The sequence below is a fragment of the Temnothorax americanus genome, unplaced genomic scaffold (assembly GCF_048541705.1).
Source record: "Temnothorax americanus isolate GAGA-0224 unplaced genomic scaffold, ASM4854170v1 Scaffold14, whole genome shotgun sequence".
Classification (NCBI taxonomy): Eukaryota; Metazoa; Arthropoda; class Insecta; order Hymenoptera; family Formicidae; genus Temnothorax; species Temnothorax americanus.
This window is the reverse complement of record NW_027509275.1, coordinates 3,792,657-3,805,027: the sequence shown is the minus strand read 5'-3', so window position 1 is coordinate 3,805,027 and position 12,371 is coordinate 3,792,657. Positions and strand designations below refer to the sequence as shown.

Genomic DNA, 12,371 nt, shown 5'->3' with positions numbered 1-12,371 from the left:
TAAATGGAAAATACAAGAAGATATTTTCATGGATGCAAAATATGCAAAATATATAAACCTATAATAAACTTAATTTTCAGCACTGTAGGTATGCACACCGCGGTATACGGCGGAATTTAATTAATGAAATTACCTTGGAATCATAAGCAGACTGTTTGATGACTTCGGGTGCCATCCAGAACGGCGTACCGACGAAGGTATTTCGTTTACTGGTGGTGTTCGTCAACTGACCGGCTACACCGAAGTCGGCCAACTTGACATCGCCCATTTCGCTCAGCAAAACATTCGCCGCTGCAAGGTCGAAAAAGAATTCGTCCATGCGAATTAATCTTCAGTTTTTAAACCAATACGAAACTGAATAAAACGCTCTATTAACGCCCGACAAATTTTAATTTTCTGCCCATTTCTACGTATAAATTAACAACGATATTGAACATTGAATTATTTTTTAATAGAATTGTGCATCGTATAGTTAATGCAGTTAATTCATGCGGATTTTAATTAGGCGAAATGATATCTCGTTGAATCGATTGAATGAATAACACGATATTATTTAATATTTCTGTAGACGAAGAGCGTTAAAGTGCCAATAAACATCCTTCGCGCCTTATTGAGCGTACCTTTAATATCGCGATGGAGCTTACGCTCGCTGTGCAGATAATCCAGCCCTTTGAGCACCTCGCGTAATATCACGGCAATGTGCATCTCCTCGAAGCTACCGGCCTTCATCAAGTCCAGGGCCGAGCCGCCACCCAGATACTCCATGATGATCCACAGCTTCGTACCCTGTCGAGCAGAACGAGCACGGATGAGATTGGGAACCGTCGGCGTAAGATGCGTAACGGGCTGACTCGTCGGCGATTCCGACAATTAAGATCCGGAGCGGGATCTCGAGCGGCCGCCAATTAACGAAAATAGATCATTTCGCCGAACAATTGCTATTCCCGATCGCGACCGGACCTTGAGATGTAATCAAGGAAAATATGTCTCGGAAGTATTAGTCGGTTTCTGTCGCGTCGCTGATATTCCTAAAGAAAATTTTAGCAACTTATGTGGACGTAACAACATCTCGAGTTGCGTTTGAGACAATCGTAACGTTAAGAAAAGACGTCTGAGCGAATTAAGTACACGATTCTCCGAAAAGGATAAATTTTTATTTATAACGCACCGTATCTTTCTCCATTCGAGAGACGACGCGACGGACGTATCGCGTGACCGCGTATTATCATATTGTCCGAGTCGCACTCCGATTGTAAGAGAGATCGACCGTGAAGGCGATCAGCGATACGGAGCGGGCAACATCCTCGCCATGGGGGTGAGGTGAGGTGACCTTTCTTCAACAACGGACAGCAATATGATTAATCTCGCGGTGTTGTTCGCGGTAATGAAGATTTATCGTGGCCTCTCGAACAGCCGTAAATTACCGTCTAATGCGGGCCCGTTAAGGAAAAACGTGTCCGCCGTTTCCTGCGCTGGCCTATTAATTTTCCACAAGCGCAACGCGCTCGTTGCTCCAAGGCAACGCGCGTCATCGCTGACCGGATCCTCCTCCCCGTAGCGGTAATTATATCCGACATCGATGACCAATCACTGTGCGACTTATCGGATAAATTATACGGCGCGAGTTAATAGTGGTGGTCGACGGAACGGTGTGGTGGTACTGCGCGTAAGGACGATAATACGGATGATTTATCGCGCGTTAATAATCAGCGCGGCCCGAGCTAGTGATCCGCGCGAGGATATTGGAAGATTTACGCCCTTCGCCCTCGATCGATTATAAAGAAATAATTAATTGATCCCTTTCTTCCTCGAATCCTCTCCTGGGTTATTCGGCCGACCCCCATAGGCGCGTCGCCGCGGCCGCGGCCCCGGCCTTGCAATTACGCGCGTCACCGTGTGTATACTATACCACTATACTCTTCTCGCCAGGTGTTGCCAAGCGAAAGTGCACGCACCGTGAAAAACGAAACATCAGCCCTTATTCGTCGGGTCGCTTGCATTCTAGAAGGACTTTGCGAATAATTTTACCCCCGCCGTAACTTAGGCCGACTATTAATTTCGTACTGTACGGTAAATTAAAAAAAGCTCGCCAGATTGGCATTAAACGCTTCGAGATAAAAATTTGATTCGTGATCTCCTTCTAGTACCGAAGGACATAAACGATACGGGGCATCGCCTCGTGTCAAGCAGCACATGCTTTGTTAGATTCTTCATATCTATCTCCTTTTACGGAGTCTCCTCGCGGGAGACTCTTCATAAGTCTTGGCTCTGACTTTTGTTCAATGTTCGTGCGTTTGACGCGCGCTGTCGTTTTATGGCGAATAATTTTCGTATTATAGTTTAAACGGGTCAACCGCGCCGGACTGGGGGCATTTGCCAAGATGGCGAGCATTGGCTGCCCATAAAATTGCACCATTTATCACCGTCGTACGGTCAGGACTCAGGAGGCTTGCTCGAAATGCTCCCCGCATTTTTCCCGTTCAGATCTTTCCAAGGCTGTTGCCGTCGATAGGGGGTTCCTTCAACCCGACTATAGCCACTTTTGCAGATTTCTACGTGAACGAAGGGTTGCTGCGTCACTCCTCTATCCTCTTTGTTTTCCTTCGCCATCAAGAAAACGCATGAGACGAATGACAAACGGCGACCTGTCCCGAAAGCGTTATCAGATATAACGACTTCGAGATAATATTGTGAATCCAATCCGATGGGGTAGGAGATAATAAGAAAGTAAATTGCAGGTTAATCTCTCTAATCGACGGACGGGGGTTAACGAACCCCGCTAGAATAGATGGGTGGGCAGATTACGATCAAGAGTCGTCAAGTTGATCGGAAATTCATTCAGCTATGTAATTTCTCGTTCTCTTTTTCGTTGCTCCTTTCTCTGATTTGAAAGCGAAATAAAAATATAATCTTATAAGCACATCTTGTACATATATTTTTATATGCGAGTTTTTAGAGAGAAAGAGATGAACTTTAAGGAGTTCATCACTTTACGTAACGGGTTACGAGTCCTCGCATTGCAAGAGAACTATTATTAGTCAGCCAATTTCCTAATGGTCCGGATCTCTCGTTCGACACGAGCCGAGAATAGACTCGTCCCTCGCGTAATCGACGATATTTATTTGTCGCTCCCCTTCCACTTTGCTCCCGCCTCCGTTCGCGGCAATTACGGTTAATTGACGGAGTCCTGTAATTGGTTGCTTTCACTCTCGGCGAGTGACGACAGAGACGCTTAATTCCAATGCTTTGGGAGGAGAAGATCCATTCGAATACAAAATCACCATAATCGAATGCGTCGAATGCGATAATAATCGTATTTAAGCACAATAATCGGAAATCGTGACTTTTTTCGAAATTAAACGACGTTGGATCTTTATTTAGTACAAAATTTTGAATAGAATTTTTGAGGTACTGCGTGTTTGAAAACGCACTTGATATAAATAAGAAAAAAAAAAAAAACAAAAAAAAATAAATACAATACCCTACCAAAGTTCCTACAAATCGCGGATTTAAACATCTGATGCGTCTATGAGAAAAAAGTCGTTGACTGTACAGATGCAGTTAAGCCGATTTACTCACGAGCAAGTTGCAATCTATCGACATTTAATTCGGCGCTCTACTCGTGCGAGCATGCGATGCGGAAGGGCGCGAATCCAAAGGGACGGGGCACGGTAAAGCGAAGATTAATTCCGTCGCGTCGTTCGTCAATGCCAACGGCACTCCTGCCATTTCGCGAAACGGAGGTATAAAAGGACATAGCATTCTAAAAACAGCAACGAGAAATCGACCAGCCTATATTAATCATGCACCCATGCTTTTGTCTTCATTTTGCATGCTGCGTTGCATTTTGCAGGGTGTAGGATGCAGACTTCATGTAACACGCGTGCGTTCAAGTCCGTCTAATTTAAATTCTGTTAGTTATTCTCTCCCTCTCTTTTTCTCTCGTGTATTCGAACTCGTCTTTTTTTATATTCCACGTTTGTAATCTCGTTTGTATATAATTGCGAGCGCTCGAAAATATCTCTCACGACAACGACGACGATACAACTTTCATGATAAAGCACAACATCACGTGCAGCGTGCAGCGCAACGTAAGGTCACAAAGAGTTAAAGCACCCTCTTCGTTCGACCCGTTATTATCGGAGAACGTGTTTTCCAGCGGCGATCGAGCAGCTGACCGTAAATCTCGGCCGCAAAGTAGAGCTAGAGTGGTAAAATTGCGGTGATTTCTGCGGAAAATTGACGCGCGACCTACTTGACATTCCTCGGACGTTCGCTTTGAGCATCCGCGATCGCAAATTTAGACGCAAATCGAGATTCTAAAATCACGTGCCGTCTGTCGAATATGTTTTGTCCGTCAATCAAGGATGACCACACGACTGTCTAACTCTTTGATTCGAAAACGTACGGAAAAACAAAGTGGCGAAGATACCAGAATTTCATTAACATTAAGAGAAAAGACGGCTTCGTTAAGATAAGTGCTGTGCAATTATACTCGTTCATTCGTAAAATTTTAGTCGCGCCGTTTCTATTCGGGTGCGGAATGCGGGTATTTCTTTTGTTTGGAGCACAATGAACCGCGAATAATAGGGTAAAGGAGAGAAGAAGCGTCGCGAATTTTTGTTCGTATATACAGACTAGATATTACATGCCACGGATAAAATTCCGTTTCACAAAAATGCTTTTGCTAATTATCGCATATGCTGGGATCGCAATATCCTGCAGCGTTATTTTAATAATAATAATTGATGTCGAAACATCAAGAGCCATAAAGTGATAAACAAGATATAAACAGAAAGTAGGAAACACGAGCTACACGTGCAGCGCTCGTTTTATCAATCCAGTAGCTTCAAAACATTATTTTTAAAAGATCGATAATAAAGCGATATTTCTAGCAGTCTTCTTTGGCGAGCGGCGAGAAGAAACAAGAGAAGAATCACAGCGGGACGCCCTCGTAATAGACGATACATCCGGATTGAGAAATCCGAAGGAGTGCCGCTGAGTCTTGCGAGAGAGTCGTCTCATTTTCTTCTATAACTTATACCCAACGTATACCGTAATCTACGCGTTCCCATACCGTTTCAAAGTCGTGTACGAAATAAATACCACGGTCTGCATATAGTAAACGCGATAATCCAGATCGCGAGTAATCTAGATCGTTACTTTTTCTGCGTTATCTCATAAACGAACGTAATCGAGTTGGAACTGCAATTCCCACGAGATCGAGTCTCGAATGTCATAAGATGTGAATTCACCGTAGAAACTTTTTACAGAATGACGATTGTCTACGTCGTAACGCGGTACGTGCGCGAAAAGCACGGATCTCTTTAGATGGTTCAAATCGACGATGAAGACTCGCGGCGCGCGAGGAAACAGCGAGAGATCTTTCGTTGAGCGCCCGGTGGCGCGCGAGCTACCGGCTCGAGGAGTGTCGTCACCCGATAACCGTTGTTGACCGACTTGGTCCTGGCTAAATAACAGTTTCCGAAGGCAGGAAAGCCGCGACGATCGAGACGGCCGCGGCAGCGAAGTGGCCGCGCCGCGGTACATCCGTTACGCGATGACATCAGGCGCGTAGACGGACGCGTAGGCACCCGCGCGCCTTCTTTCATATCCGCGTGCAATAACCGCCGATGTGTCATCGCGGGATGGTGCCATTGTTTCTCTCGTATCGTGCGGGGGAACGGAAAAATTTCAACGGCAAGAGCTTGAGAGGCGCAAACGCGGAAATATCGCGAAATCTCGCCTGGCTTTTGACATTTACCGCAGTAACGTATTATACTCCTCCGTTCCGCCGTTTAAATAAATTTTACCTTGCACAAATAGAATTATTTATCTCGTCCTCGTGATAAATAAGATCCTTCATTGGTCGACCATCTCGTAACTACATTAATTATATACATTTGTACACCTCCTTAAATCGACGACTCGTCGCGTTTGTAACGCTTAACAGCGTATATCATTTCGCAATATCAGTCGCGAGTCGCGAGCTTGATAATTATGGTCGCTTAACGTTTGCATAATTATCTATGCGAGCGCGTGAGCGGGAACGCCCGCGTCCTGCAAGTCGTTTGCAAGTCGCGGAGTGGCGGACGTCGCGGCGCAAATTGGCGAGAACGTATTTCGATCCGAGTATATATTCACGCTCGCGGGAGCGACCAACGATCGTTAATGACCGTTTCGCGCGGTCATTAAGAAAACTTCTCTTGGCCGGGCGCCGACTGAGCTTCCACGATCCTCGATTATGAAAACGAAGGGTGGGTCAGTAGGAGTAATCCGTTTTCTCGTCCCACAGTCTCGCGAGGGAACGGCGCGGCGCGGCGTGGCGTACAATTCCCCTTTTGTTACAATTAACGGTCCCTCAACAATCCTCGATAACGATCGCGTGGATTCACTTTATCCCACTCTGATGTTAACGGGGCCGCGAAGTTTATGATTTATTCGTTGCCACTGCGACATCTTAGACCGAGTAATTGCTTGTCGCTATTACAAGCCATTGGTTTTACTATTGCTACGAAATAATATATGGGAATGTAGCAGTTTAATCGATAATTATTATTAAGACATATTACAAGCGTTGTTAATACCTATAAGAAAAAAGTAGATTCCGTAAATGCAATTTATATCATTCCTATACATGACACTCTAATAAATAAGTATAACGATTCTTCTTTGTAATTGAGAAAAATAAATCCATGAATTTTGTAGGAAGAGAGAGAAAAAAGATACGAGGAACGTGCTTGTAAAATTCATAAAAATATTTACAACTGGGTGGAGTAACGATCAAAAACATTCCGCGTATTAAATTATCCTCGCCAGGCACGAACGAGCTGTGTGACAGAAAGAAAATTTTGACTCCGTTTAAGCCGTCGAAGATTCTGGCATTCGTTTCAGAATGCGGACGATGTTTGCTCCTCTTGTCTCTCTTCCTCCTCGCACTCCTCGCGGTATCGCAAATAGCTCCGGCTCGCCGGTAATGCAACAAAACGATACGACCGAGAAAATGCGTCGCCTCTCAACGTCGAAAGCGTGTCGACGATCACGTAAAACCTCCTCGTCGTGGTTCACCGAGTTCGCCAGCGGAACACGAGACTTATGCAAACGAACGGCCGCCCGCGACCTTTTCGCGAAGCGCTCGGATCTCGATCCCGTTGATCGACATGATTTTCCCGGCGCGCACGATAGAACGGTATATAAGATCACGTTCGTTTGAAGCGCACAGATGTTTTCTCCTAGAGAATTGTAAGCTTTTAAAATAATATATAGATATATATTTTCTAAACAATTTCTAATAATTCTATCAATTTTTTAATTATTATTTTAATAAAAATTACTAATAGTTCTATTAATTACACTATTTCAATCACTATTTTATTATAAATCAATAAATGCATAATTAATACATCTAAAAATAAAGATCGCTCTTATTATTACGACGCAAAATCGCAGGGATCTGCGGTATTCCCGATTGTGCTCGTTGAACCTTTCGCAGGAAGCGGAAGCAACGGACGACGCGACACAGCCGAGCCGGAAGCGATAGTTAACCGACCGTCAAGCCCTTCCTATTCTTTGCTGTATGAAAAATGATGGGGCGTAACAGGCAAGTGCCCTCGATAGTGGGCTTTTATTTTTGTCCCTGTGCGATTATATGGCGGCGGATTCATCGGAATAGAACGCAGTGATAAAAAGAGGAGTGTCTCGACCGGTATCTTGTCAGCAGATATAATTTGACGACCGTAATAACAACTGAGTTTTTTTTTTTTTTAACACCGGGTAAGAGTATATTTTTCTACTTACTTTGAGATAAGATCCATAATATTTGGTGACGTACGGGCTGTCACACTGCGACAGCACCATAATCTCCTGCTGTATGTCCTCGATTTCATCTTCCGCCTCTTCAAGATCGATAATCTTGATGGCAACAACCTGCTGAGTCCTGTTGTCGATACCCTTAAAAACCTCGCCGAAGCTACCCTTTCCGATTCGTTCCTGTTTTGTAAATATCAGCTCGGGGTCCACCTTCTGCAACAGAGAAATTCAACAGTCTCCGGTTACTACTTTGATCATTTGACATTTGACATTTGTTTTCGCGTTACCATGGCTCGCGTCATTTCTGTAAAAAGCTCCGCGGATTATCCCGTGACGTAACAATGTCACGGGATATTGAAAAATTTCGAAATTCCTCAGGCACGTAAGACTTTCTTCTTCGTTAACGCGTGGCCTTCAGAAATTAATAGATGCAGTTGTTCGACAAGCAGCAATGCAGTTCTCCTTGGCTCTTTTCTACGAGATGACACGTGATGTCATAATGGTCTTGTGCGTGCTATCAAGTAAACGTATGAATCGTCGACTTCACTTTCTTTACGCGAACAAAGTCCCGTCTCATCTTTGATAATCTCTCGCGACGTGATATCTCGTACTTAAATCGTGAAATATGAATACGAGTATACGCATCGTGGATCGTGGTTTCCCCGTCGCACTTACTTACAGCAAATTATGGCAACGGGATATCTCACAGCTCGAGCAGCTTGACAAATGAAACGTCCTCTCCTCTAATCCACTATTTAGACTTGCGGACGAGCTCTGTGCATATGTGTTTCTTCTTCACGCTCGGAAGCTATTTGCGCTAAGGAGCAACGTTATTTTGCGAGACGTTAATAAATTACCGTCGCCACTGTCTCGCGCTCTCCGCATCTCGTTGTCAGCAGCAAAAAGGCCCCGTGACTCTTTTCCGCCCGCCCGGAAACCGCCCGTGTTCGACGCAAACCGCCTTCAATCGGAACAGGATATATAAACGATAAAAAAAGAAATTCCAAAATTCATCCCGTCACCGATTCTTTCTTATCGGCTGCCTTTCGGGAAGAAGTCTAATACTGAAGATCATCTCAGACCTCGAAATGGTTACTCCGAAATAAAACGGCGGCAAAATAAATAAAATAAAAATCATAATATAAGAGCTGTGCGTTCCGCATATATATATATATATATATATATATATATATATACTCTATTGTTCTCACACGTTTTTTGTACTTATCGCAAGCAAGAGCTCGACAAAATAGTTTATAAAATAAATAACATTATCGTGAATGCAATAACGTTTAATGTTTCGCTGTAATTAAGCACTGCATCTTTTATGCGACTTCCGTGAGGCTACCTAATTCGCAATACATTTTTAGAATTCTTTCTGGAGCTTCATTCTTTTCCTGCAGTTAGCTTTCGCAGTTAATAGAACAAGACCTTTAATTGTATCTATATAACTTTGGAGATGTAGCGTGCACTACAATTTTTTCACTGACAAATTATGCAGATAAAGAGCTTTATTTATTTTCTCCTGTTCGGATATTTTGGAGAATTACGCTCGTTGATAAGCGTCAAGAACGTTGGAAACGCTAATTTGTCGACACCCGGATAATAATGAATATGCACGCGCGTGAGCTTTGTGTACGAAGCTGAACTTTTCATTTTCTCGCGCTCGCAATCCACAGATCACACAAAAAGTAGGTAAACTGAAAGCTCATATCACGGGCGGCGAGATTAAAGCGAAGCGAAGCTTATCGAAACCGTGGATAGGCTCTAAGGGCAGCGGAATAAAAATTCGCGACCGTCGGTAAAATTCGAAAAATTTGCTTTGCAAATTTTCTCATATATATCTGACGGCAATGTTTCGTGCGACTGTCGGGCCGGGCCATTTTATCGCGCTGATTTAAAGGTCATTGATTTTTGCCGCCCGGTCTCGATCATTTCCATTTCATGCAACTTAGGTCATCGACTCTCTCCTAAAATCGATACTCGCGTGAGTCTGTCGTACGAAGCACTAAAAATTTACGCTATTATTACCCACTTTAGTGCTACATTATTCTAAAGTTACCGATTCACTATATTAACCGAATATTACCGAAAATTAGCATAGTGCAAATTTGCGGCGGTTTATTACACGACAGAGCAGAGTACAACCTGCCGCTTGTTCTGACAACTCACATTATAATCCGTGTTGTTAACCACCCTTGTCACGTGTACATTTATAAACATTATTGCACTCGCAATTTGCGCAAAATATTTGATACAATCGTGTAAAACAGATGAAGATGAGCGTTGAGCTAAATATAATTCTGACACGAGCTATTATATAGATTCGCAATAATAGATCAATTAACGAGAGAAAAAAATATCGCTTTTGCAATCTAAGATTCGTGCTCGCTCAAGCGAGGGCGAACGAGAGTGAGTGAGTGAGTGAGGCAAGAGAGGATGATGATGACTTTTGACTCCGCGCGAAATACTCGCATCGTCGAGATGCACCAGGCGTCTCTCCTCTTCTCGTCAGCTGCTCTTTGGTACGCCAACTCGCCGTCCGAAAGTCGCGACACAGATTCTAATAATTAGAAGCCGTTAATTATTAACGGCTGTCGCAAAGAAATCCGACACGTAGGCGACCAAAGACGGTCGCACGTTCGAGGAGCGCGACAAAGATATTCGCGCCACGTAAGTAAGATACATCGACGTTCTTTACCGATATTATTTAGTAAAAATGGTAATTCAGTTTCCTCACGTTCTCGCATCGTTAAAAAACTCTAGTTATTCATCAGGAAATATTATGTGTCATTATAGTAAGGGCTATTCGACTTTGTCGTATATACAGATAAGCTCTATTATATGATATTAAGGAAGAGAATTTCCAGGATGTTATATTTTCAGCGCCATAATGATGCTTGAGATATCCGACAGAGCCTCTCATCTTATTCGATTAGTTTGGGTACAGCGGCTTGTGCGTTTTGATGGACACGCCTATTCTAAACTACATTATAGCTACGCCACGTTGTGTAACGCGTGCAGGTTTGCTGTCGGGCTATCTTCGACCCAAATACGACCAGCGGATATGACAAAATTGACGTAGGGTTACCAAGGGCGCTCAATTAGCGGTCGTGCATGGCTTTATCCCATTGTCAGCTACTGCGATTCATAAAACCTCGTCAAAATTGCGTAACGCAATAAATAATATATCACAGTGCAGCGGTAATACGTCAGCGAACCCTGCTGTACGAGTGTGAATCATAGTAGTTGGATTATAGCGCTGCGGTAGCTTTTCTCGTCCAAACATGTGATACACTCGGCATTAATTTCCAATTAATATCAGGGGATTCGGGAAATTAATTTCGAGACCAAATTAACGTAAATATTTCATATATGATGCTAATTTTAAATTAACGTTATAATATTGTGAATATGATTTGTAGTATTATTTCACGTAACAAATGACAGATTGATGAAGAATGACGTTTATTCGTACAAATGTGACTGCTTTGTCACATCTGAACGTATCCGTCTCCTGGAAAAATATTCCGCGTTAAATCCTCATCACTGCGACGTTCATTAAATATACTCGAATTAAGCTAAGTATCTCTAAAACACTCTTTTCCCTTAACGTCGCGCGATGAAGATCCCATTAAGCGATATCGCTTCCCTGAACACGCGACTGAAATAATTTGCTAGATAACACGGAGTTTGGTATCGTTCTGACACATCTTAATTAAGAAGTGTAACCACGTTTCAAGAAATTTCGTCTCAGACGTCCTTTTCAAGAGGCAGGCTCGAATAGACTCGCCGCCTTCCAAGATAAACGTCCCAACTTCGTCGGGAAGCTCAAGACTGTCAGGCTACAAACGGGATCGCATTAATTCCAAGGAGCCGCGATTGTTCTCTCTCGAGATGGGAACGGTCCGATACCTATTTGCAATATTCCAACGATTCAATGAAACAACGATCCAATTCAGTTACGTGTCCCATCGTTTGGAACAAGAAAAATATCATAAATGACAAATCTCAAATAAAACTTTTGCTACGGTGAAGCAACAGTATACCGGTTTATTGTCGATTTGGAGTCGCTTCCGTATCTCGCTACGAGTTGGGGAAAACCATTGCGAGATTACGTTGGTTAACTTCACTTTTACGAGAATTTTGCGGAGCTACATTGCTGCGGTCGAATCGAGTTAGAGAAGTAAGCCAGAATATCTTTGTGCCTCAAACAGGCTGTTGTATGCCAAAGGAGAATTTCATTATCATATGTTTAAGTTGCTCTTTGAGAATCTGAATGCATAACAAATTGGAAACCTGAATTGCATCTTAAAACGCACCGAGCGAAAGTAATATTGAGCGCGCGATACTACGCGATTTTTTCGTGCGGCTTTAGTACCATCAGTTTCCTTGCATTTGCGTGACAAAGTCCGTACAAACGATTTCTCTCGGTTATATGTAAATTGCGTCGCATTTGATTCTCGTATATGCGAAACAAATAAAGTTACCGTCTGCGTTCGCGCGGATTACCGTGAAAGTGCTGCAAAATTCGCTCTATCTAATTGAATATATTCAGGAAC

General features: G+C 43.3%; 1 protein-coding gene across 6 annotated transcripts in view; it reads right to left on the bottom strand.

Moving 5' to 3' along the window:
• Gckiii (Germinal centre kinase III) overlaps positions 1-12,371 on the bottom strand; it is an 86,437-nt gene that overhangs the window by 6,897 nt on the left and 67,169 nt on the right. For all 6 annotated transcript variants that reach the window (XM_077401246.1, XM_077401243.1, XM_077401247.1 and 3 more), the window contains 3 exons: positions 7,798-8,022; positions 621-786; positions 134-291 (listed from right to left, as the gene is read on the bottom strand). In XM_077401246.1, the coding sequence (XP_077257372.1) occupies positions 134-291; positions 621-786; positions 7,798-8,022 (549 nt within the window). The remainder of the gene's footprint in view (positions 1-133; positions 292-620; positions 787-7,797; positions 8,023-12,371) is intronic.